This window comes from Anopheles cruzii, chromosome 3, assembly GCF_943734635.1.
Source record: "Anopheles cruzii chromosome 3, idAnoCruzAS_RS32_06, whole genome shotgun sequence".
Lineage (NCBI taxonomy): Eukaryota > Metazoa > Arthropoda > Insecta > Diptera > Culicidae > Anopheles > Anopheles cruzii.
Window position 1 is genome coordinate 52,002,757 of NC_069145.1, and position 18,043 is coordinate 52,020,799.

Sequence of the window (18,043 nt, forward strand, 5' to 3'; positions counted from 1 at the left end):
GGCCGTTTGTAAGAGTGCAGCACTAAGCATAATTTTCTTATGTTGCTCCCGATTTCCTGCGCGTCCTCCTCAGCACTGGTCTATGATTTTTATACCTTTATCAGAAATGATTGTGTCCCATCGCGCAAACAAGGTCCCTGATCACACTTCCATTTTTGAAGTGATAGCCCTCACCATTGCAGCGGAGAAGAACATTAGCGGATATCAGTGGAGGTACAGCAGCGCGTTGGCCGCCGGTTATTGTGGATTGCCTGTTGGCCGGTTATCGCGAATCAGAGGTCCCAAACAAATTCACCCCTCTCGCCGAGACGGCACACATATACACTTATATGGACACACACGGCTAACACAGAAAAACCTATCTGCAAAATAGACCAATCAATAACCCAAATGCGAAAACTTAAGAAATTGAACATCTTGCTTGATTAGCAAACAATTTATCATGACATTTATTTCATCCAGCGCCTTGTTTTTCACGCAATTGTCACGGCTCTAAGAAGCTGTTTCGAAACCAGCATCAAATAAGCGGACGATGAGGTCAATTGAGCGTGTCGGAAGCTTCGTTTGAATGTCCAACCGAAATCGTAGCTCATCCGCCAGCGGTGACCCGCCTGGAAATACGTTGGAGACGAAATTCCGAAGTAGATCATGAGGCAAATCATAGAGCACAATAAGACGTAATAAGGCGGCCAGTTCTGTTTCCCGGCGTTCGTTCGCGGCAATTAGATTTGAGGAGCATGATTCGCTGACGGGGACAAGCTCGCACAAATGTTCCGCTATCGTTTTCCACGTTTGCTGCCCAGAATGCCCGCCAAAGCCCAAGTAACGTTTCATTTGGTAAGCGTAACGTGGCAACTCACGCTCGCACTCCGCCCAGATGCGATTGATCAACGAACGCAGAATATCATCGTTTAGCAACCTATCAGCAATGGGATCCTGCAACGGTAGCTGATTGTGAATGATGGCCATGAACAGTCGCACTTGCCAGGCGTCTGCGGTATTTGCATTCCGCTTGAACTCGATCAAAATCTATAACACAAAAAAGGTTAACCAGCCAATTATTAAGACAAGAATTGCACAACGTTTATATGAACGAATGTTTACCTTGCTAAGATCCATAAATATCGACAGTGCGTGGATGCGATCATGCATAACACACTCGGACACTAATGGCACCAGGAGTTGCAGCGTGTTTCCATCAACAGTGGCCGCTGTTAGGCGGTCAGGTTCCAACTGTTCGTTCAGTGGCCCACTGCAGTGGCCCAGGAACAGTAGCTTGCGGACCAAACTGAGAACCATCGGTTGTGAATCAAACTCGAGCAGCTGCTGAGGATCGAACTTCCACGGTGTTCGGCGCCCGCTCGTGAGTGTTTGTAACCGAAGTGTCCTCTGGCGACTGGGATCTTCAATGCGCGATAGCCGGCCAACGCGCTGCTGTACCTCCACATAACCGCACGAGCGCAGTATTTTCCTGTGAGGTTGAGGTGACACGTTAGAGTAACGACGATCGAGAAACCGATTTGTCTGATCAGATTGTCTGACAGCGAATTACGGTTACGGCCGTTACCGTTACAATTACTTACTCCAATAGATGCCAATTGGGTTTGTGGAAACAGATGTGCCAATAGCTATCGTCGATGATGCACACCTTAACGAGGGTGGCAAGCTCTGGTAGCATACACGGTGCCATCACCCGAACACACGCATTAGGCCGATCACGAGTAACATACTCGATACGGCATAGACAGAGCCCTGCATCGCTGATGCTACGTGGCACTAGGAGGCGCGGCTCCAGCGCCAGCACGTAAAGGTGACGAAACGCTTGCAGATGGTAGCGGTTATCGTTGCTGTAGGTCGGAAACTTGGGAAAGAGGGCACACACTAAAGCGGCAATGGCCGCCGGGGATCGCGAGAGAGTGTACCGGCCGCCACCGAGGAAAAGAAACCCGAGTGCCATGTGAATCGCCATGAAGGAACCGTACGTGACGTAGCAACGCCCAACTCGCGCCCGCAGCATACGAATGACACGGAGGACACGCAAGTCCCCGGTACCGGCGAGCACGAGCGACAGCGAGAGGAGCACCATCATGGTACAGTTCTCGACCGCCTGGCTGCCGGCCAGTTTGCCAACCGGGGCCTGCTGGCGTACCGTTATGAAGTAGCTGAGGTAGTCGTAAAGCGTGTCGGTTGCCGTCGGATCGGCCGTTCCTGCGTACCGAAGTCCGATGGCTATCGCTCCGGAGCTGAGTATGTTGCAGTACGCTTGGCAATAGATTTCGCCTTCACTTTTCGACAGCGGCAAATTCAACCAGTCCGACGGCTGCCCAGTTGTACCGGGCCCCAGGTCGGGTGGTGCCCCACCACTGCCTTCCCCGGCTCGGTAGGCTTCGTGATAACGCTCCACGTTGGCAACGGTTTGGTCCAGAACCGGTGGGACATGCTGCTGGACCCAGGCGGCCGTTGGTTCGATGGCATCCCAGAGGATTAGGTGACGAGCGATGCCTCGCAGCAGCAGCAAATCCGGCCGTACGTAGCTTAGCTCGTAGTTCGTCGCAGGAGGCTGCAACCACCCAGCGATTGCTTCGTTGCCTGTTCGATGGTACATAAGGCCTAGGGCAAGCGTAGCGCCGGGGGCCGTTACGTCAATGTTTACCGTTCCACCTTCGCGTATCTGGAACGAGGGGAGCTTGTATTTTTCCTTCTGCGCACCTTCCACTTGTCTTCGGGCACCACCGTGCATGTAGTAGTGCAGCGTGTCGGGCAGCTCCAGGTCCCGCAACACCGTGGAACGATCACCTTCACCCAGCGTCACCAGTCCGAGTGCTAGGCCCGCGGTCAACGAGTACGATTCACGCTCCACACAGTTCTCCATCTCCGGGCCCGGTGGACGACCGATTTCCTGCAGCAACACCTCCGCTATGTGGCTCCGCGCAGAGCCCTGGTACAGCAGCCCGACGCCCATGAGTGTTGCAATCTGCAAGTTCTGCGAAATGTCCAGTTCGACGGCCGTCGGTGGAAGCAACGCTTCCATGTGCACCGACAACAGCTTGGTCGTGACGAGGTTCATCGTACCGCGGTGAGTCGCCGACAGGCCAAGCAGCAAACCCAACCGCACCATCTCGTCCCCGTTGACCATATAATCGAAGATGCTGTTCGGCGATAGGTGCCGCAGATGACCACTCAACCCGAGGGCTAGCAAAAACCCGCCGTGTTCAGTGACCGCCTCGGGATGGATAGCTGCGGCAGTTCCTGCCCCCGTCGACTTTCCCCCCGTTCCCCCCGGAGCGTTGTGCTTTATCCACGTGGATGTGAGGTTCGGTGCGCTGGGCGCGATACGTAGACCGGCGGCCACACCATTGTGGAAGGAGGGCCACAGGCCCATATTGGTCGGCACTTCGATCTGATGGATCTCAATGGTGGCCCCTCGCAGCGCTTCCTTCCCGGACAGACACAGCTTCGGTATGGGCATTGTTTGCGTTTCCTGTGGTCGGTAAGTGGCCAACGTAAACATGCCCCGGCCCACGGGAAGGGCCATTGTGCGCAAAGAAATGGCGTACAGACGTTTCTCTTGGTCCTCCAGGAAGTCATGATCGGAAACACTGGGAGCCTGTGGAATATCGATGAGGACGCGCTGCGAACTGTCGAGGAACGAGCGTACGTCTTCGATGCGCTTGTCGTCGGGGAAACGAAGTGCCAGTAACTGCCCGTCCAATCCATCCATCCCATCGTCCGGTTCTAGCTTAGAACCAGCACCACCGCTACAGCTACCGCCACCGCCACCATCATCCCTGCCGCTGGCCGAAGACGAGCTACCACCAGCGAGAACACCGATGCTGACACCGGTTCCTCCAGCGCCACCACCACCGTCCGGTTCGCTGGCATCCGTTAGCCATTGAATGAGCGCATCATCGATTGTCGCGGCCGTTTTCGATGATAAACAGTTTGCCGATTCCCGCACCGCATGGGCGTTCAGCTCTGGGCGCATCAACAGTTCGTAGACACTACCGGTCAGCCCGTGCTGCGGCTGACGGCGGTACGATTCGAGACACTGGAGCAACACGTACCGGATTGCGGGCGGAAGGTGATCGATACGATCGCGCGTATATCCCCGCTCGATCATAATACGCACAATCGTGAGACCGGCAAGCGATCCCGATCCCGCCGCAGAACTGTCATTCTCATTGGCGTCAGTGGCGGTGGTCCAATCGCCGATTGGAATAGCGAGCGATTCGAGCTGCTGTTTGATCCACGGCGTGAGACTGCGAACGCGATAGATCAGAGCCATCAGCAGCAGCATGTCCCGGCTAAGATCATTGATCCCCGGCAGACAGGGGAAGGCGTCGAGTTGTTCGTCTGGATTGATGCCACGATACACGAGATCCTCCGCATAGCGGAGCACGTGCGGAATCACCCTCGGGCCCTCGGGCTCACCGCGGGAACCAGCGGCCAGAAGACGAGCCAGAACCGTGGGATCCGTGATGCGGTATCCGTGACTATGCAGCTGGCAAACGGCCAGATTAGGAAAGTCGTTGATGTAGTGCTCCTGAAAGGCACTGATCTGAGCATCCGATGCCAAGCTGTACAGAAACTCGCCGAGTAGGGCCTGTTCGTCGCGGAATCCTTTATCGAGCCGAAAGTCTTCGTAAAGTAAGTGCAGCGCCTGCCATAGCTCCGCCAGGTGTGGATACAGGGGACGCTGGTCGTGCTGCTGATAAGCTCTCGGAGATGTTCCTTCGTAGGCTTTAGGCGTAGGCTTCGTAGCCCTTCGGTAAGTGGCGTGATGCAACAGAAACTCCCAATCACTGCCAGTGCCATGATGGCTTTCATCTTTACGGCGCTTCTTCGGTTCTTCGCCAGGCGAAGAGGGACACAGGGAACCCGGCGATGGTGGCCGGCCTAGCATTATGAAGAGTAAGCCCCGGAACTGCTCCCACTCCTGGTGTGTACTAAATTCCTGCGATCCAGGTGCGTTGCGTGCCCCGTACCAACGGATGAAAAACTCGAGAGCAATATTGTCGGGCAGTACATGCCGCAGAACGATGAGGGCGCGCCGTATGAGCTGCGACTCGGTAACCGGTGGTAATGTAACCCGATACAAACGCTCGTTATCAAACACCAGCGTAAACCGATCATCGATGGCATCGCGCAGCGTCGTGCAGTGCGGAAAGGTGGAACCAAATGAAGAAGCGACCGTCGAACTGGTTGTTGCACCAAGGGGCCGCACTGGAGACAGCAGGTGCAGCTCTTCCTCGAATTTGCTGTCCACGTGAGCGGTTGCATTCGGCAGTAAACTACTCCGACGGGGTAGCGCACCGAACGACGGTACTGTTGGCGGAGCACCCGGTGCTGGATGAGGTGGATGAAATAAGGGAGCGTTCGTTGCTGACGCCGTAGTGGTGGTGGCCGTTCCTGCTGTGGTCGTCGTAGAAGTGAGAAAACACCCAGTAAGTGGACCGGTCATGTGAAGCTTGCCAACACTGCTTGGCCCGCTGTACAGCATCAGCTTGCCAGATGGTGCGATCACGACGATCATGTTGAGTCGCTCAATGGCAACTGCCGCTCGGGCCGATATCTTGTGGCTCCGGGAGATCACGCTGGTGGCCGGCTCGTACTGGAGTAGCGTTAGGCACATTTTTTTAGGACGCAAGTAGCAAAGGTATCGATTATCAACCAGATCGGTGTGCAGAAAACCCAACGTCGCTGCCTCTGCGACACTAAAGTAATGAAGAAAACATTTAAATTACTAGCGTGTTCAATAAGTTTTGTGCCTCGATACCAGAGGGCGCTGCTACGAACCTGATTTTTTTTTGTGATATTGGTACACTCTTCAAATAAACGTATGTGAAGTTTCATTTCAATCGGTCACTTACTTTTTTTTTTACAACGTCATGACGTCATTATTTGATGAAAACCCCTTTCCGCGCACGATTTTTTTTTGGTTTGAAAACAGATGGAAGTCGTTAGGAGCCAAATCTAGTGAATACGGTGGATACTCCAACAATTCGGACTTTAATTCATGGATTTTTGCCATTTTCGAAATGCTCTTCTGACAGGGTGCATTGCCCTGATGAAAGAGGTTTTTTTTTCTTCTGCAGAGCGGGTCTTTTTTCACGAATTTTTGCTTTCAGTTGCTCTAAAATGTTACAAAAATAGTCAAAATTTATTTTTTTATCAATTTGCAAGTAATCCGCTAGCAAAATTCCATTCGCATCCCACAAAACTGATGCTAACATCTTTTCAGGCAATTTCTGGACGAACTCGTTTCGGAACCGAAGAAAAAGATTCAAACCACTCCTTAACCTCTTGTTTTGATTCAGGATCATGGTGATAGACCCAAGTCTCATCCACAGTGATGATTCGATGCACAAAATCCACTTTGTCCTATCGAAAACGCTTTAAATGTTGTCAAGATAGATGCATTCGAATTCGTTTGTAGCAAATGCGGCACCCATGTTGCAAACAGCTTTCAGGAACCCAAAACTTCAGTCAAAATATTGGTTACACAGCTCAATGAGTTGGCTAGGTCTTGTACTTAATTTGTATCAGTGATTGGACGATTTTCGAAAACGATATTCTGTATTGTTTTACGATTTCCGATGTTGTGTCTGTTTTTTGACGTTTTTGACATGGATCGTCTTGAAGGCTACTACGATCACGTCTAAACTCATAACTGCCCCTTTTAACTGCCTAATTAAAGGTAAAGAGTCCTTATACACTTTCAACATTCGTTCATAATTTTCCTTTGCTTTTAAACCTTTCAAAAATAAAAATTCAATGACTGCACGATACTTGGTTTTTTTCCATTGTGAAAAATACTGTGACATGTCGATACTAAATGGCTTGTAAAAAAAAAGTAAGTGACCGATTGAAATTAAACTTTACATACGTTCAATTGAAGAGTGTACCAATCCAACAAAAAAAAATAGACTCCTACCAGCCCTCTCTGGTATCGAGGCGCAAAACTTATTGAACACGCTAGTATTGGTAAACGAATGGTAGGAAAGAACTTACCATCCGTAAGGTGAGCCCTTGGTGCTGGTGTGCTCTTCAGTCCAGGTGTGCTTGAGTGCGTACTCGGCGGTGATTGGCTTCGACGGTTCGGCCACACCGAAACGCCGATGATCGTGCGAATCGTTCACTTCTTCGCACAGCATCGACTGCAGAAAGGAGAGCTGCGACATGGCGAGACTGGACGAGGCGCGACCACCACCGCCAACCATGCTACTTGTCGATGCATCCAGGCTGGCGTCTCGGCTGTCCCGTGCAGCGCCACCGCTGCCACCCAAGTCCGTTCCGTGCACACGGCTGGAAGCCAAACTTCGCTGAGTGGTCGATGCGTTATGATGGCGCGCGAGGAGTGAGCTTTTGTACATGCTTGTGGACGGTGTGATGTATTGACCGCCAGCGGAAGTTCCACCCCCGACGCTGGACTTTTGACCCGCACTGTAGTTTCCGCATCCTTGCAGAGGGCATTCCGAAGGTGGTGGACACTCCGACGCTGGCCGCAACCGACACACAAAGTGCGTGTCCCGTTGCTTGTCGTAAAGCAGAACCAACTCCAGTTGTTCGCACGTAAACACCACACGGTACTGCGGTTCCGTAAGGTACGAGGTGCTGCTGGAAGCGTGCTGCAGCAGAACCGGTCGCATGTCGTCGGTCGGATAGGTTAGAGTGAAGAGGCGCGGCATCGGGATGGCTTCCGTCTCCAGCACCGACCGGGAAGGGTCCTTTTCCAACAGAATGCCGCAAGGTAGAAGCCAAACGGCTGCAATTGGGCACTCCACCTTGGCGGCGTAGGTTTCACCGGTGTCACAGTACACCTGCAACACATCACGATCCACGAGACAGATGCCGGTCCTAGGTGTACCGGGATCCCCCGGGTTTCCGGCAGGAGACTCCGTATCCGGAACGAGAAAGCGCGCCGGAGCAAAAAATGCAAATTTGATGGCATTGTCACAGGTTAGAGCAGTCTGCAGAAGACCGGTTGAAGCGATGGCACTACCGCCCGCGTTACGCGTCCAGACGGCCGTACTGCCACGCACATACAACTCCTCTTCGGTGCAATGGAATGGCGCGATGGCCTGCAATCCATAACGTTTCCCAGCCGGGGTCTCATTTCGCTGTCCCGACGACGACCCGATCGGTAAGGCACGCAGCGTGTAGAACTCGTCCACTGATTTTTCCTCGTCAAGCGAAAGGTTTACATCTTGCATACGCTGCAGCAGCAAGAATTCAGCCGGCGGGACCTGCCTGGCGGTGATGGGTCCAGTGTGTTGCTCCACCGCCTGACGGCCTCGTGGAATGAATTCCTAGAAAGCGAGGAATGGAAAAAACCTTCGTGCAGCTGACGCAGGTGAAACTGGTGAAAGCAGCAACACACTTACCAGTGGCTCTGAGGCGGTTATCATTACTTCGCTTTTTTCATCCAGATTTGCAATATTCGAAAACCCGGGACATAACAGGCACGAACCAATGTGCTGTGAGACTATATGCCTGCCGCAAACGACACAGCGGTTTAACGGTACGTATGTAAAACGGTCGGCAAATTCACTGAGTCGCTTTTATTAGGCGGTACACCAACCGGCTAATGCCCGCCATAGACCGTTCAAGTGGCATGAGTTTTGACAGTCCATTGCTTTTTCCTCTTTATTTTGTTCTTGTTGATATGTTTCACAGACGATTTGTCGTTTAAATAAATAGGGAACGGAGCCAAAAGCGATTGATTTTCATGGAATCGAAAAAATATTAACGTGATTGAAATAATTGTTCAAAGATGAAAATTGGAAACTATAACCAGAAAAGAACGTTCTGTTGATATTCGGTAAATTGTGTTTGTATACAAACGATGCAAACATTGTTTCAGACTCACTAGGCAGAGAGTTTCGATCATGCTCATTAGGCAGTTGGGCATAGTTCAAAAAGTCTGTTGCGGACAATTGATATTCCAAAGGAATTGAAAAAGCGATTCAATCAAAATCTATTTAATGGCTTCGTACGATTTGGAAACGTAGGTGGGTATTTCATTGATGATTACATTACATCAACACTTTGCGAAGCATGGCAATTGAATGAAAATTTGATTTACAATTCCGCGGCCAAAGGAAAAGGTTGCAGCAACTTATTCTGGTTCATAGGGTAAGGAAAAATTAACAGTGCAACCATTGTTCGTTGACATTTCGACAAAAATGAAAGCTTGAATCGCTGCACAAATAACAGCGTAAGGGAAAAAACATTCGTTTGGCAATGCTTATGGATATTATCGATTGCTGAAAACCCATTTTGAGCGATCGCAAGCAATAAGAGGCGATGATGGAATTGTAAAACGGAATAGCAAACCTTCGGAAAGTGATTCCTCTATTCTATTACACTTATCTATCTCCACGTTTTACACATTTGAATACTTATTTTAATTTTTAACGCATTACACAAAGAATGTATACGTGTTGAGATGAAAAAACTGCAACCAACTTCAGACTGCTGTCATTTCTAAACCACTCGTCCGACAGCTGTCAGATTTATTCCAGTGACAGTTCATTATATTGTTAACAGGCGTACAAAAGCATTTTGGTGGGAATTTATCAGAAGAAAAGTTATTCGTGATGGAATTGAAGCGTAACAGTGTGATTTCATTATATTTGGCTGGAAAACCACAAGTGGCTATCGTTAGAGCTCTCCAGCATTTAAATGTTAATAAATCTTTCGTGTCTCGTACCATCGCTCGTTACCGTGATACTGGTAGCGTAGCCCGACGTCAAGGCAGTGGACGAAAACGAACAGCAACATCACCAGAAATGGTTCGAAAGGTGAAGAAGCGACTTGATCGAAATCCGCGTCGCAGTGGCAGAAGAATGGCCCGTGAGCTGAACATATCGCAAACTTCTATTCGGAAAATATTGAAAAACGAGCTTGGACTAAAGCCCTTGAAGATCCAGAAAGTGCAAGATCTTACCGATGCACAAAAAAAAGATAGACTCGAAAGAGCCAAAAACTTGCTTCGCTTGGCCGAAAGTGGTGAACTGCCGAATTTGGTTTTCTCCGATGTGAAACCATTCGTTATCCAGGGATTCATGGTGATGGTCTGGGCCGCCGTAACAGCCGATGGGCGCTCTCCGCTCGTATTCATCGATCGTGGCGTCAAAATAAATGCCGAATATTATCGCGAAAATATTCTGGAAGGTGCAATGAAGCCTTGGGCACGCAAACATTTCGGCCGCAAACCTTGGACATTCCAACAGAACTCAGCACGATCGCACTCAGCACGCGCCACCCAGGAATGGTTAAAAAATGAGGTTCCTCGCTTCATTTCCACCGCACAATGGCCACCAAAATCTTCGGATGCCAATCCGTTGGATTATTGTGCCTGGGGTATTTTGGAAAGCAAGGTTGGCACTAAAAAATACCAAACTGTCGATCACCTCAAGCAAGCGCTTCGCCGAGAATGGGACAAAATACCGCAGAGCAAATTTCGGGCAGCGTGTGACGGTTTCATTGGCCGTTTGAAGGCCATAATTCGTACCAAAGGTGGCCAACTCAAACAAATCTAAATTTTTTCTTAAATTTTATGTTATTTCTGACATTGTTTGCTTTCATTCAATAAAATTTAAACAAAAATGAAAAAAATATGGTGTTTTACTTTGTTGCAGTTTTTTCATCTTACCCTTACCATGGAATAGCACTCTAACAAAAAAAATGTTACGCGGGTGCAAAAGAAAAAAAAAATTTCATAATAAACCTCTATTAATAAAGAGTTTGTGACACATTTATTAAAGTAGAGTCTTATTTTATTATTTCGTCATCATACCCATCATGGATGTGCCACAAAGTATTGAAGAATGAGCGATATATGGTGAGGGGTGATTCCATAGCTGGTAACAACTTATGCTATGGAATGTTGACAACTTATACATGACCGAATTGATCACACTAAAGTCTATAATATCGGATATTTTCCTGCTGTCCAACAGACCCATTTATGGCTGGGATTAGAAGTGGAAAATTTTACCACCCGCTCTTCGACCTTGTACGATACGGTTGGTGATACTGGTAGAGGAAATGTGGGACGTACTATAAACACTGTCATCTATTATTTCTAGCTGCGGAGTCGGATTGGTTTGTTGAAGATTTTATCATCGATCGATCGATCGTTTGGTATCCAAAACAGGTGAAAACAGAGAAGTGAAGCAACGAGTGCACAATGCACGAAATTGGAAGAGAGAAAGAGAAGAAGAAAAAGAACGATATAAGATCAGCCAATGAAAAATTGATAATATAATATCATTGTATTTCATTTTACATTGAATTTTCCATGCGCCACTGTACACTTTTCGCAGGATCTTCACCAAGCACCATTTATTATCTTGCTGACTAAACCTACAACTTATGGTCGTGACATTTTACCTACATTAGTCTCTTTTTTGATTGCCTACACATCACTTTGTAAAATAAAGAAAGAATGTAACCTAACAGCTCCAGAATGACGCAATCTTTCGGACAATGTAGGTAATTCGATCGGTATTGTGAAACATTTTTTGCTAATTATTTCATAAGAAACAGTTTTCAACGCTACTAGTTAACGTAGTCATTCATTTTTCATTGTTAACCATGCTCTAAAACTCCAGCGTATTTGCTGCCGTTATACGTTCCTTTTCTTTGTTTTATAAGTGAACATTTCAATTAAAATTTTACTTCTATATACTCTAAGTACACCGACAATAATCAGCTACCCAGGCGTACGCACAAAATATTCACTGTATTTGCATTTCACGGTTCGCATTAATTTAGTAGAGCAGACATAACAAGGAATTATAAAGTAAAATCTGATAAACATTAACAGAGATGTTCCGATCGAACCTGAATGTCTCTTTGTAGTTGTACCTTTGTTCAAATTGAGAAAGGAACATTGACACAAAGCATGAGATTGTTTCCAATTATGCGGTTGAAATCATAAATATTTGAAGCGACCTATCGCTAACGCTAGAAGCTTTCTTGGACGTATCCAATTACATGCACATTTTTGTGCCCTTTTCCAGTCGCAATGATCAGAGATCTGTCCTGTTTCACTTGATACTTTGCTCATACCACATGTTGAGTTACGATTTATTATGTTTTTAAACTCCAATAGAATTATTTATTTCACAGGAACAACTCACAGAGATAACTTTGACCCAACCCATAATCTTATAATTAATTTAAAATATAAACTAAATAACATATAAAATGTTCAACTATAAAGTAAACTAAGTAACTAATACGAAGGAAACATATGGCAAACCATGTGGTAATGCGGTAATTTTGGTTAGGCACATTTTCGCTTTTTCTTCACAGAGTTGCTCTACAGCAAGGGGGCAGCGGACCACTCAGCATGTATTTTAAGCGCCTTGTTTTCGCTAAAAACAATATTCGATCAGGTGAGATAAATCGATTGAAATAAAAAAAAAAGTATAAAAAAACAAAAGTAACGGGTCGAACGTACTGTTCGTTGGCTTGTCAATTAGTTAATCAATAGATTAGTTCGATAACCGAAATAGCGGCAAGCATGCAAAATATAACCCGACACAACTAAGAAAGTATCCTTTACATAAAAATTACGCATCGCTGGGATGGCAATGGTACAAACCGGAGACAGAACTACATGAAATTTGATCCCAAACTGTTCAACACGCCGATGGCATCGTTTGCATCTCGTGCCACGTCACGGTGTTGCTGCAGAAAATGTTTGGTTATATTACGTGTATATATTGCGTTGACGAGTGTCAGGAAGAATGGTGATGTTAGAAGTAGTGGCGGTAGTAGTCGGTCGTGAAGGTTTGTGTAGATGTGCAAATCAAATGTGGTTGGTAGATATAGAGTGGCATTTGTTTTCGAAGATGGGCAAGATTCGAAGGAGCGAAAACGGTAGAGCGCATGCATGCAAAGAACAGGGATATATTCAATCAACATGTTGTAAGGAAAAATTAAATGTCAAATTTAGTTTAGTTTGTGTTTAACCGGGCATATAAGTGTTATTTCTTTTATACGGTTTTCTACGTTTGGCATCCAAAAGTGTTCATCTCAACTCTATGTTATCTTTGTCGTAAACGCTAGACTGACTGAATGCTGTCAGCAATGATCCTTGCACCTGCCGTGGAAATGTTAATAATGCCTTGACTTGCAAGACAAGTGAAGAGCTAAGATGATATTCTTGTGTCTATTGTATGTTATGATGCTGGATGCAATAAGTTTGTTTATTTTCTTGGAATGTATGCAGTTCCACTGCTCTTTCTTGGACAAAATATTGACTAGACAAATATAAAGTTTACTTTAAACGTACAACTATAAGTACCCTATCAAATCCAAATACACTAATACACGCTTATGTAGGCATAAACGAGGCACATCGAAATACAAACTTCAATACCATTTGTCCCACTCAGTGTCGTGCGTCCCATCAGAAGGGATCTTTGTTACTGTGATGTCATGCATTTTTATACGTGCGCAGGAGATTACCAAAACCGAAGCTAATATTTACTCAATCTCTGTGCCCGTTAAGAATGCATTTTATCATCTATCAAAACGATGGATGGATCATCGGGTCAGCGGTTATTAGTCGCGGTTCTTATAGCTGGCGAATATCGTATTTCGATCATCCGAAACGAGTCGAATACTTACGCGATTGATAGAGTTACGACGGACGGTGCCATCCGTCGACCCACTACCATGGTCATCTTGGTCGATGCACAAGTCCGAGTCGGAATCCGCTCGGCGAGTTGGGCCATCCTATCAGAGCAATAATCATTAATTAGAGCAACCGTTAGAATTAGATCTTGTGTATTTGTGCAGTTTCACCAACCTGAGTCAATTGTTCAGTTGTAGTTAGTAGTCGAGCTAAAGGACTCAAGCAAACTGGCAAAGTTTCCAACAATGTTGGCCGAGAATGTGTCAGCAGTGGCTTCATGTACCTGTCCATAAAAAATGTACACTTTATCGCTAAAATTTGTCTCCTCGAGTCAGTGGCATTGGAAGTGCACTCAAACCTTGTGTCGAAATTTCCCCACAATCTAGCTAGAACAGCTTTCTCATGTCCTCTTCTGGTTCCGCCAGGAGTAGTAGCCCCCTCACTATCGGGATTTTCAAGATCCTTTGTAAAGAAACATTAAGGTTTATTTTAAATTGACTGGTTTGCAATTAGTGTTTTGCGACAAATTTAAATATCAAACCAAACAAACATGCATGTGATTATGTAAAAACAACAAATCATATACCACGATGCAGAACATCGTACATCTATGATTAAAGGCAGAATGCACACAAATAGGAACTGTCACTCTTTAAAAAACAAAAAGGAACAATAGATAAATAAAACAATTTCAAAAGAGCTATAGTACACTGTACGGTAAAAAATTAAAAAATAATAAAAGTATTCTTAAAGCACAATAAAATAATATTCGGCAAGTTGTTGTATCTCTACGTTATTTTTATCATAACTAGTATCGTCTTACCAAGGAACTTTCTCTCCTATTAACTTGGAGCTGACTGAGGTTCAAACCGATATCGAGCGACTGAATCAATCAAATAAGCGTTCCGAATTCGCGAAAAACAATTATGAAAAAATTAAGTTTAGGAGGATATGACGCTTTTTTCGTTCAAACAAGTTCCAAACTAAAAAGCATTCAAATTCTACACAGTTCTACTAATAATGGAAAGCAATGCAACGATAAACAAGTATTGACGGATGAACACGACAAATGAAAAAGTGAATGATAAAACATTAATCGTGGACATGAATTTGCACCATAAAATGTCGTCTAAAAACAATTAGCTTTGTACCAATTTCCAATGGTTACGAAGCATTTCAAACATGAAAATATGAATTCTGATGTGAAATAATTGAAAACAACACTTGTAAACAAGGCGATAAATACTTAAACCCATGCATCCTAACACCATTCACGATTTTTTCATTACAATCGTTTGAAATAGTCTCTCCTAAGAGTAACTCTTTCATCGACAGACAATTCAAAGTGCAACATACCCCGACAGTATTTTCCATCGAATTATACACCTTTAAGATCATTGGTTAACGGCAGTTGGTTCGATTGGCGGGAAGCAGTTGTAGCCAATTAGGCACACATTGAGCGTTTGGAGTGTTGAACCAATTCGTGATGAAACGTTTCAAAGTCATTAAGAAGATAACGATATGATATGAAATAGTTTGTTATTTAATCGATAAATTATCTAGTTGATTTAAATGATACATTATACATTTGCGAATAAATTTGCACACCGAACCAATCAAAATGCATACAAGAAAGTTAAGAAAGGTTTCGAGGGACGTCGGGTGATGGAATTGTGACTTGTAATACTTACGCTACGCACTCCTTGGAAAGGTAACACCTCAGTTTCATCATCTACTCCAACACTACAGAGAGAGAAAAAAAGATGAAAACCATGCAGATATACAGTTCAGGAATTTTAAATCGATAACAGGAACATTTTGCTTACGGAATTTTTAACCAATTTAACAGAAAATTTGAAGCACCGCCTTGAATAATCACAGTGGTAATCACAATTAGGGACGTCGTCGTTAACATGGCGTGTCGCGCATCGGACACTGTATTTCTGATAGCAAGCGCAAACGACATTGCACCACGCAACCCTGTAATGGTTAGGTAACCAGTGTTAGTAACTTCAAATGCATGCTTCAAATTTTATGTGATTTTTACCGGCGAAGAACAGCATATGCTGAAAATTCCACGATATCTTTGGCTTTCTAGCAATATTTAGTAGAGCGGATAGTGGATAAATGTTAACAGCACGCCCTATGGCCGCACACATCTGAAAATATCGCATTGTCAACATTCATTCATGACCTCGTCTGTCCGTTCTGAGCAGTTGGAGAACTTACAAAACCGGTAAAGATGAACAAAGGATCGAAGTGATGTTTTGGAAAAGTAAACATTGATACGCCTATGTACGAAAAGATAAAGTTCTCCGCCAGAAAGTTGAGTAGCTCGAATATTTGTTTCGTTCGTATTCGAGAGTCATCCGACAGGTTGTTGTATGTATAATGAGCTTGACAAATTCCACAAAAGAGTACCGCTACGACACCTACAATAAAACCATTTGCGTAAGATCTCTCCAATAGTTAAACAAAATCGTCCATAAAACTCCATCAATAGCATAAACCTACCTGTCAACTCCGCGGCTTCCGCAATCAAAAACGTACTATATGACATTAGCACAAAGAGAGCAGATTCTAGCAGCGGGAAATCTCGTATCCGTGTGAATTTAGTCATCATAGCTGTAACGCAGCCCATCGAGGCACCGATCAATAGAGAGAAAGCGAACACGCTGAAGAAATCGCCCAACGAACGAAGAAATGCATGCCCTTCGAACTCTCCATTGCTCGAGTAGTGTTCACCGTAATTTTGTATAGCTCTGAAACAATCCAAATAAAATCACGGTTAAAACCCAACGAAGGAGCTATGGGCTGACACCAAGGTCAATCGGTCAATAACGCACCCACTGAGTACAATGGCCACTGCATCGTTGAGTACACTCTCTCCGAAAACAAGTGCATAGAGATTGACGTCGACATGCTTGTCGCTAAAGATGGCTAAAATCGTCAGAGGGTCGGTCGGGGAAATCAGTGCCCCGAAATAGAGCGTATCCAGGAACGTGAAGCTTGATTTGAGCTTTGGCATCAGCTGCACGAATCCGTACATTAGGGCTCCGATCAAAAATGCCGACAGCGTTGTACCGATTATAGCAAACATCAAAATTGCTCCTAGGTTCCGGAAAAAGTATTTCTAAAATTCATCAAAAAAAAACAAACCAACGTTAAAATGCAAAAGTTGACGATTATGATGTTCCGTTACGTTCTTACTCTTTTCAAACTGTAACCAGCGTGAAAGATTATCGGTGGCAGAATGATGTTAAAAAATATTTCAGGATCAAAGGTAGCTTTAAGATCGATCTCGTTTTCCTCGGCGTTGCCCAGATCCCCCCGAAAGCTGTATGTATACGTTTTGTTGGCTTTCACTGGCTGATCGGATCCGTGGGGAAGGATTCCCGGAAACTTGAGCCAAAGTGTGTCGGGTGGGAGGCTTTGGTTAAACTTGACGTCCGGTTCAGGTTCGACGGCAACGTGAATTATTGGCGTAGTGGTACCCGCGTACCGAATGATGGCACCAACGATGAGTCCTGTAGCGAAATGAGCATTTTAACAACATTAAAGTGTCTTTGTTGCGCTACTACGTCATTGAAAGACAAGCGACACTGAGATGCTAATGCATCGCGTTGTTAAAAAGAATCGTAAATAAAAATAGCTCGTTACGAGTAAACCATAAATCACACTAATGCGATAGTGATGTTGCGCAAAGGGCATTAGTCATTCGAGCCGCTTGATAGTGAGTTCGATTCTATCAATGTAAAATGATCCGAGAGCACCATATGGAAGTGTTTACAGGCCAGACTATAACTTCTCGTATGTGAAACAAACGTGTATATGGCAATGCTTCGGCGGTCAACGACGTTTAAAGAAGTCCCGATTTGATGAAAGCACACTGTTAATTACCGTATATAACTGCCAGGCCCGTTTCGTGCAGCCAGGAAACACGATGGTGTTTGAACAACCAGATGGTTAGCACGGTCAATGTGAGAAGAAAAGTGTAGAGCAACAGATTAAGGGAATCTATCTGGTGCATCTTGTTAGCCTTTGCATCCAGCTCGATATCGGTCGATTCGGCCGCCACAGATGCTAGGCACCATTGTGCTAGCACCAGCAGTATCCACGCCGGAAATAAACGAAATCGGGAACGGTTCTCCCGCCACCTATTCATTGTACAATGGCTAGAAAGGCGCTACGCGTTGCCCGTGTTCGGTGCAAACTCAAGCTACTATTGTTGGAAGGATTATCACTGAAGCTATCCGGAGAATATGATGGGAATAATTATAATAACTAGCTTTTCAACAATTCTTAGGTGATGTCACGACAAACTTTCGCCACTTCGGCCAAATCAATAGCGACTTCTAAATGTTACTTTGCCTATGAAGGAAAGGAAGA

At 45.6% G+C, this 18,043-nt stretch overlaps 2 protein-coding genes across 6 annotated transcripts; both read right to left on the reverse strand.

Moving 5' to 3' along the window:
* Positions 1-492: 492 nt before the first annotated feature.
* LOC128270573 (anaphase-promoting complex subunit 1) lies at positions 493-8,408 on the reverse strand. The gene is made up of 5 exons (XM_053007983.1): positions 8,385-8,408; positions 7,012-8,309; positions 1,584-5,714; positions 1,105-1,471; positions 493-1,029 (listed from the first exon to the last, which is right to left on the reverse strand). Exons 1-5 carry the CDS (start codon positions 8,406-8,408, stop codon positions 493-495), a joined length of 6,357 nt encoding a protein of 2,118 aa, XP_052863943.1.
* A 2,574-nt stretch (positions 8,409-10,982) lies between these two features.
* On the reverse strand, positions 10,983-17,976 carry LOC128274294 (sodium/hydrogen exchanger 7). Of its 5 annotated transcripts, XM_053012432.1 has the most exons (14): positions 17,555-17,976; positions 16,865-17,181; positions 16,501-16,787; positions 16,169-16,416; positions 15,884-16,086; positions 15,702-15,813; positions 15,481-15,634; positions 15,346-15,397; positions 15,011-15,040; positions 14,478-14,537; positions 14,013-14,116; positions 13,829-13,937; positions 13,648-13,755; positions 11,265-12,702 (listed from the first exon to the last, which is right to left on the reverse strand). In XM_053012432.1, the coding sequence occupies exons 1-14, from the start codon at positions 17,817-17,819 to the stop codon at positions 12,628-12,630; spliced, it is 2,124 nt and encodes a 707-aa protein (XP_052868392.1). In that variant the 5' UTR covers positions 17,820-17,976; the 3' UTR covers positions 11,265-12,627. The 5 variants fall into 5 exon arrangements, with proteins under 5 accessions (XP_052868393.1, XP_052868392.1, XP_052868396.1 ...); XM_053012433.1 differs by lacking the exons at positions 11,265-12,702; positions 14,478-14,537 and adding an exon at positions 10,983-11,093; XM_053012436.1 differs by lacking the exon at positions 14,478-14,537 and having other exon boundaries at positions 11,265-12,386.
* Positions 17,977-18,043: the final 67 nt, after the last annotated feature.

Bases quoted from the DNA above. Each gene is read 5' to 3' on its own strand.
- LOC128270573 (XM_053007983.1), bottom strand. From the start codon at position 8,408: ATGATAACCGCCTCAGAGCCACTG. The intron at 1,472-1,583 runs GTAAGTAATTGT...TCAACCTCACAG, and splicing joins CCCAATTGGCATCTATTGGA to GAAAATACTGCGCTCGTGCG. The intron at 1,030-1,104 runs GTAAACATTCGT...TTTGTGTTATAG, and splicing joins TATTTATGGATCTTAGCAAG to ATTTTGATCGAGTTCAAGCG.
- LOC128274294 (XM_053012432.1), bottom strand. From the start codon at position 17,819: ATGAATAGGTGGCGGGAGAACCGTTCCCGATTTCGTTTATTTCCGGCG. The intron at 15,814-15,883 runs GTAAGTTCTCCA...CGATATTTTCAG, and splicing joins TGTTCATCTTTACCGGTTTT to ATGTGTGCGGCCATAGGGCG. The intron at 12,703-13,647 runs GTAAGTATTCGA...CATTTTCTGCAG, and splicing joins GTCGTAACTCTATCAATCGC to CAACACCGTGACGTGGCACG.